The following is a 16,998-nucleotide window of genomic DNA, read 5'->3' on the forward strand; positions in this document are numbered from 1 at the left end:
TAGATCACATCCACCGTTCTGTCCTCATCAATCCTCTTTGTTACTTCTTCAAAAAACTCAATCAAGTTTGTGAGACATGATTTCCCAGGCACAAAACCATGTTGATTATCCCTAACCAGTCCTTGCCTTTCCAAATATGTACATCCTGCCCCTCAGGATTCCTTCCAATAACTTGCCCACCACCAACGTCAGGGTCACCAGTCTATAGGTCCCTGGCTTGTCCTTACCATCCTTCTTAAACAGTGGCACCATGTTAGCCAACCTCCAGGCTTCCTGCATCTCACCTGTGACTATCAATATTACAAATATCTCAGCAAGGGGCCCAGCAATCACTTCCCTAGTAGTCAGTGGAGATGCTCAAGTTGCAGTAGTGCAACAAATTCCTGAGAAGGAATTGATTTTGGCCTGGGGAGTGACCTGGCTGGTTCAAAACTATTGGCCTCACTGAGAGAGGTTGAAAAACTAGTAGAAGTAATTATGGATATTTCAACAATTTTTCCCAAAACAGTGCACTTGGGAGAAAAAATGGTGTTGGAAATGTTGGATCAATTTTTTTTTACAAGATAAGCATTACCCAAAGGAATAACATTTAAACCTTATTGTAAGTCATAAATATTTAAGGAAGTTATGAATAGTTAGAGTAAAAAATAATTCATATCTTCAGCTTTTCATCCACAATCTCAAAGAGGTGATGACATCAAATTTTGAAGACCATGATTAGAGTTTATTGTCAGGAAAGTCACAATAATTGAGTAAAAGAGATTCCCTTGATAACGTTTGCTGTTAGGGATGTCCCTTATGGGTCAACCAAATTCAGTCCTTTTGAACTAATATGTAGATATGAGGTGGGAGGACCATTTAAATTGATTACAGAAAAAATTCATAAACCAAAGCTCAATGACCATATTTCTGACACATGTTTCAAGTTTCAAACATAAACTAACCAAAATGTGAGAGTTGGCCAACAGTATTTGAAGTGTTGAATATATAATGAAAACTACAGCAGATTAAAAGATGAAATTCTGAATTTTTTTGCAGGGGACAGACGTTAATAATATTACCTGTCTCTAGGGAACCATTAAAAGTAAGGTTTGCTGAAACAGCAAATTAAAAGGAGACTCAATAATGTGAATTACCTTGTTAGTACTGTAAATGGAAGGAAAATCAGTGAGTGTGTCATGGTGACCAGTTAAAGAGATATTACGACAGGTAGAGCAGTCAGGTAAAAATTGTACTTACAGTAGTCCTAGAAATGAAAATATTAGAACAAATATCAGCCAATATCTTAGTGGGTCAAAGGGTCTACTTCCAATTGCTTTTGCATATTTGTAATTGGAAAATGATTCAGAATTTTTTAACTGAGAGCTTGATTCTCTGGCAATCAAATTGGGTAATAGGTGAGCATAAAATGTTAAATAGAATATAATGCCATCTTCCAGAAAGCTATCAAAATGACGTACAAAAACTACAAAAGCAGTTCTGACAAACAGTCACTGGACTCAAAACATTAACTCTGTTTCCTCCCACAGATGCTGCAGACCTGCTGAGTTTCTCCAACAATTTATGTTTATGTTTCAGATCTCCAGCATCCACAGAGTTTTGTTCTACAAAAGCTATTGCAGACTCATAAATTGATTTATGTGAATAGGCCAGCAAAAGCATCTTTGGCTATATGATGTTACCCATTAAACAAACATCCTTATAAATTTAACCCAAAGAAATTTGCTTAACATAGAAGCCTGGAAAATAGGAGCAAAAGTAGATCTTTCAGCCCTTTGACCCTGCTCTTCCATTCAGTCTAATCATTGTGGATAATTCAACTCAGTAACCCTTTTCCACTTTCTCCCTATACCCTTCAGGCCATCAGATTTGTGTGAGGTTCGTACCACAGACTCAGATAGGAATGACAAAATTTTCTCCAAGACAAAGAAACTAGGGAAAGTCAGTTAAGTAAATATTTTAAAAGCTGTGATAGGAGTGAAAATTCTGTGGGATTTGGTCTTTGTAATGAATGATACTGGGAAACAGATTGAAACTTGTTCTGGTGTTTGCATTGAAATATTTTAACTGTCTTTTATGTACATATAGCTCTGTGTTTTTATTTTTGGTGTAAAAAGAATGTTCTGTTGTTAAAGAATGTCTGCAGCCTTGTGTGACTGTGTCTCATGATTAACCAAATGCAAAAAAAAACTGTTTGAAACAGTTCAAATGAAAGGGGTGGTCAGAAAACTGAATGCAAAATACTGTGGATACTGGTAATCCAATAGACATACAGAATGCTGGAGAAACTCAGCAGGTCTGGCAGCATCCTTGCAGAGAAAAACAGGTGTTCAAGTCTGATATAGCTCCCCTCTGGAAGTTCAGAAAAAGAACTACATTAGACTCAAAACATTAACCCTAGTTTCTCTCTCCCACGATGTTGCCACATTTGTTGAGTTTCTCCAGCATTTTCTGCAGTTGGTGTCTATAAACTACTGCTTTCCTTTGATGACTATTAGGCTTGGAAGACGTGTTCTCCAAACACAAATCTTAATGTTCCAAAATAAGCAGTCCATCTTGCTATTGAAAATACCTTTGATTGACATCTGCCTAATGGATGGTGTTTATATCTTGTTGGTAAATATATTTGATACATGACAAATATTAACTGGTATTCAAGGTTAAAAAGTTCATTTCAATTAAGCAATCTGATTAGTTGCTATTCGCAATTTTGTTATTCAATGAAATTGAATGTCTCATAAAACATGTTTTATTCTAATGAAAAAGTAAGGCTAAATGGATGTGATGAATATGTAAGAGTCAGTATGCACTCAGGCAGTTTTTGAAAATGTCCGTCATTTCTTATTTAATGTGTATTGAGCTGAAATGAACAAATGATTGCTATTGTTTCCTCTTCATATGTTTTAACGTTAGATGAGCACATTTCCCCACACGTCTTATGTTCATTGTAATACTGCCTACCTCTGCAGTTGGAATACATAGTGTTAATTAGCCGCTGCAGTCTCCAGCTCCTGCAGTCATAGTCTCCCATCTTAATAGAATGGATGGTACACTAATAAACTAATAGAAAAAGTCACATATGAGGCTACGATGTGCTAGCTTGCAGTACAGGGTGCATGACAATTGATTGGACGTGCTCCAGTATCGCAGGTGAGGCTTAAAACCATAACGTCTGATTTGCAGATGTCTCCACCGAGCTAAAATGTAGCCAGTATTTTGATCCCTTCAATCCTCTGTATTGAGCTAAATATTAATTTACAGAGTCTAATACTATGTTAGTCACCTAATCTCGTGAAATCAGTATCCTTAAGGACTTAACTTTTCCCTCAAGCTTATTGACCTGCAGTTTTCGCATCTGCTTAGTTTTTGCTGTATCAGGTTTTCTAGCTTGTAAACATTCCTCAGCAAACACGTCGCAGCCTCCATTTTAAATTTCACTTTTGCCTTTTTAAATCTTGTTTCTTGCATTTGACTTATTTTAGTTTTGTCCCACCACGTGGGGCGCATCCTTACGGATTTTGTTATTTAGAGGCATCCCTTTTAATAGTTCCCTTTTCGGGAGGAAGGTACCCTTTTAAACACTGGCTTGCCTCAGTTGCAGCGTCCGTGACACAAAGTCTTTTTGTACAAACGCTGTCCTGTCTGCTGTCTGGCAGTTCAAACCTTTAGTTCACTAGGTCTGCTTACAGTTTCTCCTCCTGGAGCAGACATAGAGAGTCCGTTCTTCCTGGTAGGAGTAGTTAGAATACGTTATGGGCTGTCCTGATTGGACTTTATATGCATGGTGTAGAAATACAGTGAAACTCATCAGCTTGCTAATTATGTTCTCTCCACTTCCCTACTTTCCTAACTGGAAGTCCTGATCCATGAAGCTGCCCACTGTTTACACGGCAGACACTTTCCACTGCCACTGCGCATGCGTGACGTTTCCACCCTAGTTACTGCATTGCACCACTGACTCACGGTAACAAACACCTCCCCCCTCCCCCGAAACTGAACACATGTGGGCAAGTTCGCCTCTAGTTCAATAATATATTGTAAAGCGAGTAGATAAGTAATAAATACCTCAGTGAAATATTTGCTGTTATTGTTAGTCTTACGTTCTTCATTTGCCGGAAGAATTTCACTTCTTGGGTTTGGATTCAATGTCGCATTTTATTAGAATTTTACAAGTTTACAACATTTTCAGCACTTTCGACAAAGTAGTATGCATATTACTGAGATAGCATTTCACTTAATTATTTCGAATTGCTCGTTTTAAAAATATATATGTTCAAAGTATAATGATGTTTGAAATGATACACCAATCCATCTTATAAGATGCATTTACTTATTCAAAACCAGCACTTCCCCAAATCTAAAAAAAAGTAGCACTCAGCAACTTAAATAAATGTTTCATAATGTTTCAACTTAAATACAACTGAATGATATTTATAAATACTATAAAACATCCAGCTTTTGAATCAGAAGATATTTGTTGTAGATTTAATTTGGTTTGACATTAACGTAACTAAATATTGTCATTTCTGCAAACCTGTTTGATTGGTGTGGTACAGGACTTGAGTCTCTCAATGCCTGCCTTTGATGAAATGCAGAATTGAATAATCAGAAATGTTCTGCAAGATGTAACTGTCAAAAAAAAAACTGAATGGTTTAAGTCACCTCAGTCGTGATGAATGTACATTTTCATTTATTTGAAATATTCATAAAGTTATCCATAATACTGCACTTTATTCTTTTGAAAGTAAGAGTAAATTAGTTGGTTATATAAACCTATGCCTCTGAAAACAAGAATTAGGAACAGTTGGCCATTTGAGCCTGCTCTGCTATTTGGTGGCTGATCTTGCTTGTGGCCTCCACTCCACGTTCCTGCCTGGTCCCCATAACCATTGATGCTACCTTTGGTCAAATATCTACCTAATTCAACCTTGAGCATAGTCAATGACTCAGCCTCCACTATATTCTGCAGAAGAGAATTCTACACATTAATGACCCCAAAAGAGAAAAAAAACCTCAAATCTGAAAAGGTGATTCCTTGTGCATACCCAAAAAACTATCGGTTGTTGGAGCAGAAGTAGGCCATTCAGGCTCTGTTCCACCATTCATCAAGATTATGGTTGATCTGACGATCCTTAACTCTAATTTGTCTTTTCCTCATACCTTTGGTTTCTTTACTAATTAAGGATTTATCTACCTCAGCCTTGGATATACCTAATATCAGCCTCCAGAGTCTTGGCAGTAAGTAATTCCTCAAAATCTATTATCCTCTGACACAAAAAATCTTCTTCATCTGTTTTAACTGACTGACACTTTAGTCTTTGGACTTGCCAATAATTGATACAGTTGGGTCAATCATGTAAAGAAGACTTTTAGTATGGTACTCCAAATGGAGGGGCACCTCTGGCACAGTACCTTGACTAGCTACTGTGATATTAAAGTTTAATTATTTTATCAGTTACAGACTTATTATATAATGGCAGTAGAACTTCAATTTAATGTCCAGATAGTACAGCAATTGGAAGGTCATGTTGCAGCTATACATGACATTGGTTAGGCCACTTTTAGAATATTCCATGCAATTCTGGTCTCCTTCCTATTGGAAGAATCTTGTGAAACTTGGAAAGGTTCAGAAAAGATTTACAAGGATGTTGTCAGGGTTGGAGGATTTGAGCTATAGCAAGAGGCTGAATAGGCTGGGGCTGTTTTCCCTGGAGCATCAGAAGCTGAGGGGTGACCTTGTAGAGGTTTATAAAATCATGGAGGGCATGGATACGATAAATAGGCAAGGTCTTTTCCCTGGGGATGGGGGAGTCCAGGACTAGAGGGCATAGATTTAGGGTGAGAGGGGAAAGATTTAAAAGGGACCCAAGGGGCAACATTTTCAGGCAGAGGGTAGTGAGTGTATGGAATGAGCTGCCACAGGAAGTGGTGGAGGCTGGTACAATTACAACATTTAAAAGGCATCTGGATGGGTAATATAATTTAGACAGATATGGGGCCAAGTGCTGGAAAATGGGACTAGATTAGGTTAGGATATCTGGCATGAACAACTTGGACTGAAGGGTCTGTTTCCATGCTGTACATCTCTCTGACTATGTGGAAAGTGTCATCAACAGTACTATCAAGCAGCACCTGCTCAGCAATAACCTGCTCAGTGACACCCACTTTGGGTTCTACCAGTGCCACTCAACTCTTGACCTCATTACAGCCTTGGTTCAAACATGGACAAAAGAGTTGAATTCCACAGATGAGTTACAGCCTTTGACAACAAGGCTGCATTCGACCAAATGTGGCATCATGGAACCCTAGCAAAACTGGAACCAATGGGTATTGGGGAAACCTCTGACTGTGGTTAGAATCATAACTGTCAATTAGGAAGATGGTCATAGTTGCTGGAGGTCGGTCATCCCAAGTCCAGGACATCTCTGCAGGAGTTCCTCAGGATAGTGCCCTAGGCCCAACCATCTTCAGCTGCTTCATCAGTGACCTTCCTTCCATCATGAGGTCAGAAGTGGGAATATTTGGTTGTGATTGCATAATGTTTAATATCATTCATGACTCCTCAGACACTGAAGCAGTCTGTGTCCAAATGCATCAAGATCTGGATATTACCCAGGTTTGGACTGACAAGTGGGAAGTAACATTCGCGCCACACAAATGCCAGGTTACGGCCATCACCACCCCTTGACATTCAAAGGTGTTTTCATCATAGAATCCCCCACTATCATCATTCTAGGAGTTATCATTGATCAGAAACTCAACTGGATTCACCACATAAATGCAGTAGCAAGAAGAGCCAGTCAGAGTCTACAAATAATACACCAAGTAACCCACCTTTTGACTTGCCAAAGCCTGTCCACCACCTACAAGGCACAAATCAGTAGTGTGATGAAATACTCCCCACTTGCCTGGATGAGTGCAGCCCCAACAACACTCAAGAAGCTTGACACCATCAGGATAAAGAAGCCCACTTAATTGTCACTGCATCCACAAGCATCCACCCCCTACACCACCAAAACTCAGTAGCAGCAGTGTGTACTATCTACAAAATGCACTGCAGAAATTGACCAAAGCTCCTCAGATAGCACCTTCTAAATCCACAACCACTTCCATCTAGAAGGGCAATAAATATATGGGGACACCATCACCTTCAAGTTCCCCTCCAAGCCACTCACCATGCTGACTTGGAAATACATCGCTGTTCCTTCACTGTCGCTAGGTCAAGATCCTGGAAATCCCTCCCTAATGGCATAGTGGGTCAACCCACAGCAGGTGCACTGCAGCAGTACAAGAAGGCAGCTCATCACCACCTTCTCAAGGGTAACTAGGGATGGGCAATCATGTTGCCCAGCCAGCGATGCCCACATCCCACAAAATGAATAAACTAAACCAATATGCAAATTTCTTCTGACATCTAGTTTATGTTATTACTCCAAACTAGTGTAAAACTAGTCTTTAAAAGTTCTGACAATCTACTGGATATCTAACACATTCTCTTAAAACATGAAATCATCTGACAAAGTGCATGCTTAAAGATGCGAGCATTGTATTTATTCTTAGTTAGGTTAAGACTGTTACTGTTAGCACTGTAACTCTGGTTTGCCATTTATAGATATTGATCAAAGACTAGCATTTGCACCAAAACTGGAACTTAAACACTGATGACATAATTATATGTTTGTTTAAATGATGAAAAGCTGACCAATGCTAGCATTGGATTTTTAATAAAACCTTAATCAATGCAATTATATAATACAGCACAGGAGTAAGTCCTTTAACTCACCAATCCTGTGCCAATTCCTGGTCCTTATTTAGAGCTACTACTTATTGCCCAAAGTTGATGTGAAGTTTCATATTCTGGATTAGTGGTGCTGGAAGAGCACAGCAGTTCAGGCAGCATCCGAGGAGCAGTAAAATCGACGTTTCGGGCAAAAGCCCTTCATCAGGAATACAGGCAGAGAGCCTGAAGGGTGGAGAGATAAGTGAGAGGAGGGTGGGGGTGGGGAGAAAGTAGCATAGAGTACAATAGGTGAGTGGGGGAGGGGATGAAGGTGATAGATCGGGGGGGGTGGGGGGGGGGTGGCGGGGGGGGAAAGGGAGAAAAGAGGGTGGAGTGGATAGGTGGAAAAGAAGATAGGCAGGTAGGACAAGTCATGGGGACAGTGCTGAGTTGGAAGTTTGGAACTGGGGTGAGGTGGGGGAAGGGGAAATGAGGAAACTGTTGAAGTCCACATTGATGCCCTGGGGTTGAAGTGTTCGGAGGCGGAAGATGGGGTGTTCTTCCTCCAGGCGTCTGGTGGTGAGGGAGCAGCGGTGAAGAAGGCCCAGGACCTCCATGTCCTTGGCAGAGCGGGAGGGGGAGTTGAAATGTTGGGCCACAGGGCGGTGTGGTTGATTGGTGCGGGTGCCCCAGAGATGATCTCTAAAGCGCTCTGCTAGGAGGAATCCAGTCTCCCCAATGTAGAGGAGACCGCATCGGGAGCTACGGCTACAGTTTCATATAATCACCCAACTGATTTTTGTGCACTTAGTTCTTCTGCAACTGTGACAAACACTAGTACAAATAAGTTATAAATTGTATTCTGCAAGTGAGTGGAGACCATTTTGAACTACAAGGAACTACTTGGGTTATATTTGTTATGATTTAAGTAATGAATTAAGAGCATCACACAACAATGTAGTCTCAAGTGTGATTTTTTTTCCCTGTACTAATACCAGTAGCTAATTAAGTCTGATGACATTATAATTATAGGAAGTAAGCTGATACCCTAACACATTTCTTCTTTCTTCTATCCCATTATTTTAATAAGTTAATGATTTTGTGCAGTTGTCTAATAAAGTAACAACATAACTGAAGGAAAATAGGAAAAATTAAGGTAAATATTGCATATGCAGTTTTAATTGTGCCAAAAATATTTTGTTCCCATGTCTGCCACCCAAAAATAATTCCATACTTGGGCCTTAAGCTATTAAAAAAAATGTTCTGTTGCCAGAGCTGTATATTTCTCACAGACATATTTCTCCACCTCACAAGAAATGCAATCTGTGGATAATCATGTTCTGAAATATATAACATATGTATGTAAAAAATGTGTATACTGTAGATACACAGTGAGAAATAGTGCAAAATTAAAAGATTAAATGGCACCACAAACTTGGATACCCTTAGGACGCTATATACGCACACAAAAATAGAGAAATCTTGAAATTTTGGAATTCTATTAACTGCAGTATTGCATAACTTGCATGCTGCAATATTAAAATAAACTCAAAATGCTCAAAAATTAAATGTGAAGCTTGCAATGTTAAAAGTTAACTTTCATTGGATACTAAATAGTAAAATAATTTAAAGCAATGCAGGAGACCTTTTATATTAAAATATACTTGTATTTGTGAAGGAATGACAAAGCTAACAAGCATAGTCTGACAATAATTGGTCATAGTAGATTCATATATTCAGTAAGGCACACGTGCGCCAAACAACCTAAAGTCACAATCCAAAGTAACGACCATTAGAAAATAACCATCGATAGCAGTTTTCTACGAAAATGTGCTGTTCGATTGGGGTGTCCAACCAAACCCTTGACAGAAACAGCCAACGCATAAGTTAAAACTCACTCAAGGAATAACTAGAAACTTTGACACACAGGTGGGAGATTAATAACAAATGCTCGGTTCAACAACTGGATGCGAAGTGTGTGCGAGAAACGGAAATCAGAACAATTGCAGAGAACTACAAAGATAATGGGAACAAGAAGCTTTGTCCTGATGCATGAAAGATGACAAGCAAGCAGGAAGCTGGGGCCAGCAGAAGTCGAGCGCCTATCTGATGCGCTATTGCTGTAGACTGCTTGTAAAGATCAGCTATTCTGTCCCGTCCGTCGTTTCTCCCCCCCCTACCTAGGCTTGCTAGATCAAGCGCCGTAATGCGCTGAACCGCAGCGTGCTGCGCTAAGCAGCCAACCACCTCCCCACTTCTATTCCCACCTCCCCCACCCAGTTTATGTATGCGCACCGCCGATTGAAGCGATCCGAATAACGGAGAAACTGGGAGCGCACGCCCGTCAGGCAGCAGCGCGACGCCGCCTTGTACTGACGCATTGCAGGTACGGCCCAACCAATCAGCGCTGCCACAGAGGGACCCGAGCTGCCACCGCCACGCGGGCTGCATCTGCCTCCGCGGGGGCAGAAGAAAATAATCCCCTCCCAAAGCGGGGACAACTCGGGGTGGAGAATGAGGGCGGCTGGCGTTAGTAAATCACCGGTTCATTCTAAAGGTTGGGGGATGGGGAAATTTGCTTTTAAGCCTCCCGGAGATGGGATGGGGGTGGGGCCAAGGACCTTTTTCAAGCTGGATGGGGTGAGAAAGGGAGGGGCGATCCGCGGAGAGCGCGGTGGGCGTGGCCAAGCGGAGGGATACAGTAGCACAGCGGTGTTAAGCAGTCGCTGTGAGCGGGGTGTTTATAGTCAGTGGTGGCCAGGGAGGAGAGGACTTCAGCCTTGATTCAGGCGATCGGCAGCCAGTTCAAAACGGTGCAAAAATGGTGAGTGCCGTTTCGCCTTCCACTGGATCTTCCTAAGGAGTCGACTGGATTTATTCTTTGCTCTTCTGGCACGTTTATTTTCCGCCACCCCACATACACACACACTGCTCTCCGCTGGATGAGACGGCAGGTGGAATTTTGGATTGGCTTTATTCCCCCGCTATCGGGAGAATGGAACAGGGTGGGCGAGAGCCGGTGCAGCGTGGCCCATTTAGCCGTTGCGCCGCCCTCAAACACCCGATTAAGGCTTTTATTTTAGGGTTTTTCCTCTCGGTTTTGGTCTGTTCGGGGGTGTGGGTGGGAGAAGCCGTAGTATATCCGGCAGTGGTAGTGGTTTCTTTTCCTCGCCCCGTTCTCTCGCTCTAGGGTGTTGAAGGAGAAGGTTGTCACTTTTTTTTTTTCTATCGCCCCTTCTTTCTCCGTCCTCCCGAAATATTTTCAATCATTCCCACCCGCTCAGTCTTTTGTCTGGCGGTGACCTCACCTGATTCCGCGTTGCCCTTTTTTTTTCTCTCTCTCTCTCTCCCTCTGAGCCCGGATTCCTCTCGCCGCCTCCGCCCCTTTTGGCGTTTGAAGCCGCTGATTTGAAACGGCGGCGGCGGTTTGGACCGTTAGCGTCTCGTGGGGGGGTCGGAGGGGGGAGGGGGCGTGTGGGCAGGTAGCGCGCGAGCCCGCGCGGTAACCGCTACCGAGGAGGAGGAGTGGGGGGGGGGGTGCACGTGAGGAGATGGGGTCACTTCCCCCCCCCCCAAACCCCACCGATCCCCGGGTCGAAGGCTGAATAGCTGCCAGCTCTGGCGGGTGGGGGTGTGGGGGGAGGTGGAAGGGAGCGTTGCCTGCCTCCCTGGCCGGGGATGGCCGGTTTTAAATTATCGGCACTTCCGGCTAGAGGCGCGCAGTGCAGTAAGAGGAGAGTAAACGGTGCAGGCTCAAGGATGGGGAGAGTCTCTCCTCAACGAGTGCCACTTGGCCGATGGCGCTCTCTACCCGTTGGCGACAACTGGGATTTGAAAGCCGTCGCCGTCTTCAACTTGCTCTTCCACGTTTTTTTTCTCCTTGGTTTCTTTTTAAACTGTATCGGGGGAGGTACTGTGCCTGTGTCTGACTTGTGCTGAAAGGCGTTGTTCACCCTGTGACATCTTTCCGCTCCCGATTTAATTTTTTTTGCTGAAGAAATGCCGTTTTTTTTCCCATTGGAGCGGAAGGCTGTGGTTTTACGGTGGGGTCGCCCGCATTGAGGTTTTGTGGAATTAGAGCCCTTCCCCTGCTACTGCTGCTTTGGTTTATCGTTTCTTAATCCCTCACCCAATTATTGGCTGCTTGTCCTTTTGGATTTTTGACTTGTGTGAAAGAACCGCCTTTCATTCAATATTACTGAGTTAGGCGGCATCTCAACTGAGGTTTTAAATCAATGTCGATATTGCCCATAGCTTGGTCGAATCAGTTCATTTTTAAATAAAATGCTGTTTGTCTTTACATGTAGCCAGTAAATCTTCAGTTTCATTACAAACATTTCTTAACCACTTTTAAATAGGTGAGGGCCAATAATGGGTTTTACTTGGAATATAGTGTTCACTAGTAATACTAGCTACAGCTTGCAGTAAACTTGGTGTCCCAGAAATTTAATAATGTTGCTGGAAAGGCGTTGCCATTTAAGATGGTTTGCTTGGTGTGAAACTGGAGTGCTTTTAAGGCAGTGTAATTTGTCTTGAGACTTATGCAAGCCCTCTGGTAAGATTACTTCAGCATTAATGATCCTTATAAATGTGATACTCTTTTTAAAAAAATTGAATGAAATTTTAGTCCAGTTCTGAAATTGAATCATTTTGGCCTGGTTGTGACTTCATGCCAATTGATTTTTATGGCCTGATGTATGAATGGTGCCTAATCTGTAACTGTCTACATTTTTAGGCTGATCAACTAACAGAAGAGCAAATTGCTGGTAAGTGTATTAAATATTAACACTAATTATGCAGTTTTGTTTGAAGATCCCTTTTATTTAAGGAAAGCATACCAGAGCACGCGGGTGATGAAAGCCCTAGCAGTTTAAATACTAAGGGAGTTTGTACATTAATTCCTTGTGGTCTGAAAATTACAGTATGCAGAAATCTAGTGGAGGGAGTGCACGAAAGTTGTGGAGCTGGACCTTGATTTAAGTTAAATTGATAAGCAGGTTACTTGAAGAAGGTCGTGGTGGATTAATTGCAAATTGCAAGCTCTCAATTAAATTGAACCACTTTATGTATTGTGCACTTTTGAACTTTGCTATCACCTATGACTTTGTGCAGCTAAGTACAGTAGAAGGGAGATGAATTATTGAAGCATGCTTTACACTTCTGATAACATACAGTTGCTATCTTTAAAGTTCAAGTACAACCAGAATTCTTAATGTATTGGTATTATCTGAGCTGATTTTTTTTCTCTCTGGTAGAACTCTCATCCTCTAAGGAAAGAGCATTGAGATGGTGCTGCACTTAACTTCTGACTTGTATTGCCATTTTAATTAGCAGAAACTTTTTTGTACTTATTACGATTCAGTGTGCTACAGGGTTATACTCTGGTCATTTGATTTGGCACAACTGTCAAAATTGTGTAGTTGCCAAAGTTAGATTTAGATTGGCAGTACTAATTTTTTTTGAAGCTGGGATTTTGATATTTTTTTACATTCAAATGATTTTAAGATCTGGGAAATGTCCACTTTATTGACTCATCAACTAGTGATGTTTATCTCCAATCCTGTCCTTGTGCCATTGGTTAAAGTGACACTTGAAGCTCTAGGGTAACTAACTTTGGGCTAAATGCTTTAACATGACAATCCAAGTATGTTTGGCGCTTACTACGTAAGCATGCCTCTTCACAAAGCTAAGTTTTTCCTTTTTCCTCTCGCTGTAGAGTTCAAAGAGGCCTTTTCACTCTTCGACAAAGATGGGGATGGCACCATAACAACAAAGGAGCTTGGAACAGTGATGAGATCTCTAGGCCAGAATCCAACTGAGGCAGAACTACAGGATATGATTAATGAGGTCGATGCTGATGGTAAGGAGTAAAAACTTTGTGTAACAGATGTTTTCATATTGTTGTGCATCTGTTTTTACTAACTCCTGATTTTTTTGGCAGGAAATGGAACAATTGACTTTCCAGAATTTCTGACAATGATGGCAAGAAAAATGAAAGATACAGATAGTGAGGAAGAAATCAGAGAAGCATTCAGAGTGTTTGATAAGGTATGGTGAACGTACTATTTCTGATTTAAATACTTTACACTGTTTGGGATACAAATTTTCCTCCATTCGATAGTGAAATGCAATATTCTATTCACTATCTGGACCAGTTCAATGCAATTTGTACCAGGAACCTTGGCAAGTCCAGTGTTTCTCAGCCTCAGTGTGACTTCCATATAACTTGGTCTCATTCATAACAGTATCAAATCGGAATCATTTTACTGCAGTCCTAGGGTCAGTATAAACTGGATTGGATTGCTTCATATCAGATCACTGAAGCTAGTAAATATAGACTGTTAATGGAGACTAAATTTACATTCCTACTTTTGAATGGAAAACTTTTCCATCACCTGAGGATATTCCAAAACACTGTACCCAATGGCTACAATGAAGAGAGTGTAGTAGCCAATTTTTCATCAGCAATTGCATTTCATAGCCAGTGATAAGATAACCAGAAACTTGGAATTTTGGAGGATAATATTGGCCAGTGGGGCAAGCTCCGAATCATACTGAATGATCTCTACGTCTTTTGTGGACAAGACTTTCACTTCAGCTCACAGCTGAAAGTGCTGCCTCAAGTATATTGCTATCGTAGTGTTATTTGGTGCAGGTCAGTCTACGTTGCATTGGCCCAGTCCAGATGAGAATGCACTCTGTTCTAACTTTGAGGCATGTTGCCACTATCATGATTTAAATATTGTCTACCCTGTGAGCTACTTCATTTCATCGTGTGACTCTTTGGTTGTCATGTTAACTTTTTTATTGTCTTGAGTTGAGCTTGAAAGTTAAAATCTTGTCACTTTTGACCTGCAGGATGGTAATGGTTACATCAGTGCTGCAGAACTTCGTCATGTAATGACAAACCTTGGAGAAAAATTGACAGATGAAGAAGTTGATGAAATGATCAGAGAAGCAGATATTGATGGTGATGGTCAAGTGAACTATGAAGGTAGGCTTCCTGCTATTTGAAAAGGTTGCCATTTTTACATCTATTTGTACAAAAGTTTGTTTTATCCCCAGCTCTACAGCTCTATTCCATCTTAAACTTTGACTGGAGAGGCTTCTAAATTTAAGCTTTCAATTCTTCCTGAATTTGTGGGTATTTAAAGACTTGGGGCAAGTTGTCAATGACACATTCCTGTATGTTTTTGTTGAATGTCCTTGCTGATGGAATGTCTGCTGTTTTTAGTGTTAACAGGTTTGCTAGAAGTCTACAACTTCATGTAACCATTGCTGGGTGTCCTGACCCAAAGAACATTTTTGACATCCATACGTTTTAACATAGATTTAAGAATGTAATATTACTAATTTCAACTAAATATGAAGCTCATTTGGAGTGATCATAGATTTTTAGTGTTAGGCAAATTTTGATCTGAGGGCTTGACTACATGGGTTATGACTAATGTTTATGTTCCTTTGGCATGGATATAGAATTCGAATGTCATTCATTTGTGATTTTAACTCTACAAATGAACACTGAAAAGATTTGCATTTTATAAATGGCCCATGTTTGTAATATTAATCAAAACTTTCATGTTTTAAAAACATGCTTATGAATTAAGTTGAGAATCAAACTAAATTTTAGAATGGGTCTTTTCAGGTAGTAGTGATAAATTTACAAGGGTGTTACTGAGGTTTGGATTTTAAAAATGAACTAGCCATAATTTAGGGGCAGTGCATCTTGTTTCTTAGTCCACCATTTTAAACTATCTAAAATTTACTGAGTGGACTGTTTCTTGATAAGCCTCAACTTCTAGTACAGTCTTATCACCACCTTTAATGGTTGACTAGTTTCTCCTCTGAATTTATTGAACCCTTACATTTCATGTAATGGTCTTGATGTTTTGGCTTGCTTTATTTGGTATATAGCTCAAATGTCAAAATCTTGACGACCAAGTTGGATGGCTCCCCATGTCTAAAAGATAAACTGTAATTTGAATCTGAAATAGCTTGTGGTTTTAAGATGGGCTATAAATGGGAGGGGGAACATTGATATTCAAAGGCTGTGGGTTTAGCATAAATATCCAATCTAATAAGCATAGTTTACTCCAACGTGAAGCCTTGTCTAGTGACAGTTGTCTAATGTACTGCTTTCAGGAAACGAAGGTAGGGTGCCAGTTTAACAGTTTCTTTTCTTTTTATTCCAGAGTTCGTACAAATGATGACTGCAAAGTGAAGATCTTGTACAGAAAACCTTTTAATTTTCTTGTAAAAAAAACATTGTTTATTTGCCTTTCCTTTGTTTGTAATTTCTGTAATGTTTCTCTCCTGCCCCAACTGTCTAAAACATGCATGTATAGTGGGTAGAGTTACAGTCCATGTTTTCCTTCAATATCTTGTCATTGTTTCTTTTTGCATTTGAGACAAGACTTTGGTGTAACAAAAGTTGCATGTGGCTTTATCTTGAAGTGCATCCAAGCTCTTCTACACATTCAAAGCTACATAAGGACTTGTGGTTTAACGAGGGATCATCTGGGTATGCTGCTGTGAGGAAATGGCTGACTATCAGCATGTGTTGCATTGCTGTTTAAAGGCAGAGTTTTCACACTGCCTGGAGTAAGGACAGAGCCTAAAATTTCTCAGCATTGCACTATAGCAAAACGGGTGTATCATCCAGGTACTCGTACACTAAAACTTTTTTTGTATTTGCTGTTCCATTTCAAGGAAGCATTCTTGTTTTCTTACTGTGCTCTTTCAAAATTTTGTTTAGCCACTTAGTTCTTTCTGAAATCTGCTTTGGCACTGACATGCCTGAAATCCATTCCAAGTTGTATATTTTTTTCCAATAAAACAATTTACCCAAAATAGCTGTTCTGTTTTGTAGTTGATATTTGTTTCTGTAGCAGACAATAGACTTGGAGACTATAAATTTTGTACCAGATCTTCAGACAAATGTGATCCGTTCTTGTGTCCGATCAGTCAATCAAATCCTTTAATGTTTTGGCTCCTAACATTTAGCTCATCTTGGTTCAGTTTTATGCTAATACTCATGTTCTTGTGGATATCAATGCTCCAGTGCATCTTAAATACTGAAAGAACTGCAGTTAATCAAACAGGCAGAAAAGCTCAGCAGGTCTGGCAGCATCTGGAGAGATCAGTGTTCTCAGGTGACCCTTCCTCAGAACTGCAGAATCCCTCAAAGGGTCACCTGATCCAAATATTAACTGATTTCTCTCATCCATTTTGGGAAACTGAATAAAGCAATCTTTTTGGTTGCTTATTTGCTTGCATTC

At 40.6% G+C, this 16,998-nt stretch overlaps 1 protein-coding gene and 1 long non-coding RNA gene across 2 annotated transcripts in view; one reads left to right on the plus strand and one right to left on the minus strand.

Moving 5' to 3' along the window:
* Positions 1-4,170, minus strand: part of LOC140482885 (uncharacterized) — a 38,419-nt gene extending 34,249 nt beyond the window's left edge. The window contains exon 1 of the long non-coding RNA XR_011961803.1: positions 4,066-4,170. This is a non-coding gene — a long non-coding RNA (uncharacterized lncRNA). The remainder of the gene's footprint in view (positions 1-4,065) is intronic.
* A 6,223-nt stretch (positions 4,171-10,393) lies between these two features.
* calm2b (calmodulin 2b, (phosphorylase kinase, delta)) lies at positions 10,394-16,572 on the plus strand. Its single transcript, XM_072580609.1, has 6 exons — positions 10,394-10,544; positions 12,456-12,486; positions 13,437-13,580; positions 13,662-13,768; positions 14,579-14,714; positions 15,913-16,572. The coding sequence occupies exons 1-6, from the start codon at positions 10,542-10,544 to the stop codon at positions 15,939-15,941; spliced, it is 450 nt and encodes a 149-aa protein (XP_072436710.1). The 5' UTR covers positions 10,394-10,541; the 3' UTR covers positions 15,942-16,572.
* The last annotated feature ends 426 nt before the right edge of the window (positions 16,573-16,998 follow it).

Source organism: Chiloscyllium punctatum, chromosome 11 (assembly GCF_047496795.1).
Source record: "Chiloscyllium punctatum isolate Juve2018m chromosome 11, sChiPun1.3, whole genome shotgun sequence".
Taxonomy (NCBI): Eukaryota; Metazoa; Chordata; class Chondrichthyes; order Orectolobiformes; family Hemiscylliidae; genus Chiloscyllium; species Chiloscyllium punctatum.

Coding starts and splice junctions, on each gene's coding strand:
- calm2b (XM_072580609.1), top strand. Junction 13,769..14,578: donor CATTCAGAGTGTTTGATAAG/GTATGGTGAACG, acceptor TTTGACCTGCAG/GATGGTAATGGTTACATCAG. Junction 14,715..15,912: donor TGGTCAAGTGAACTATGAAG/GTAGGCTTCCTG, acceptor TTTTTATTCCAG/AGTTCGTACAAATGATGACT.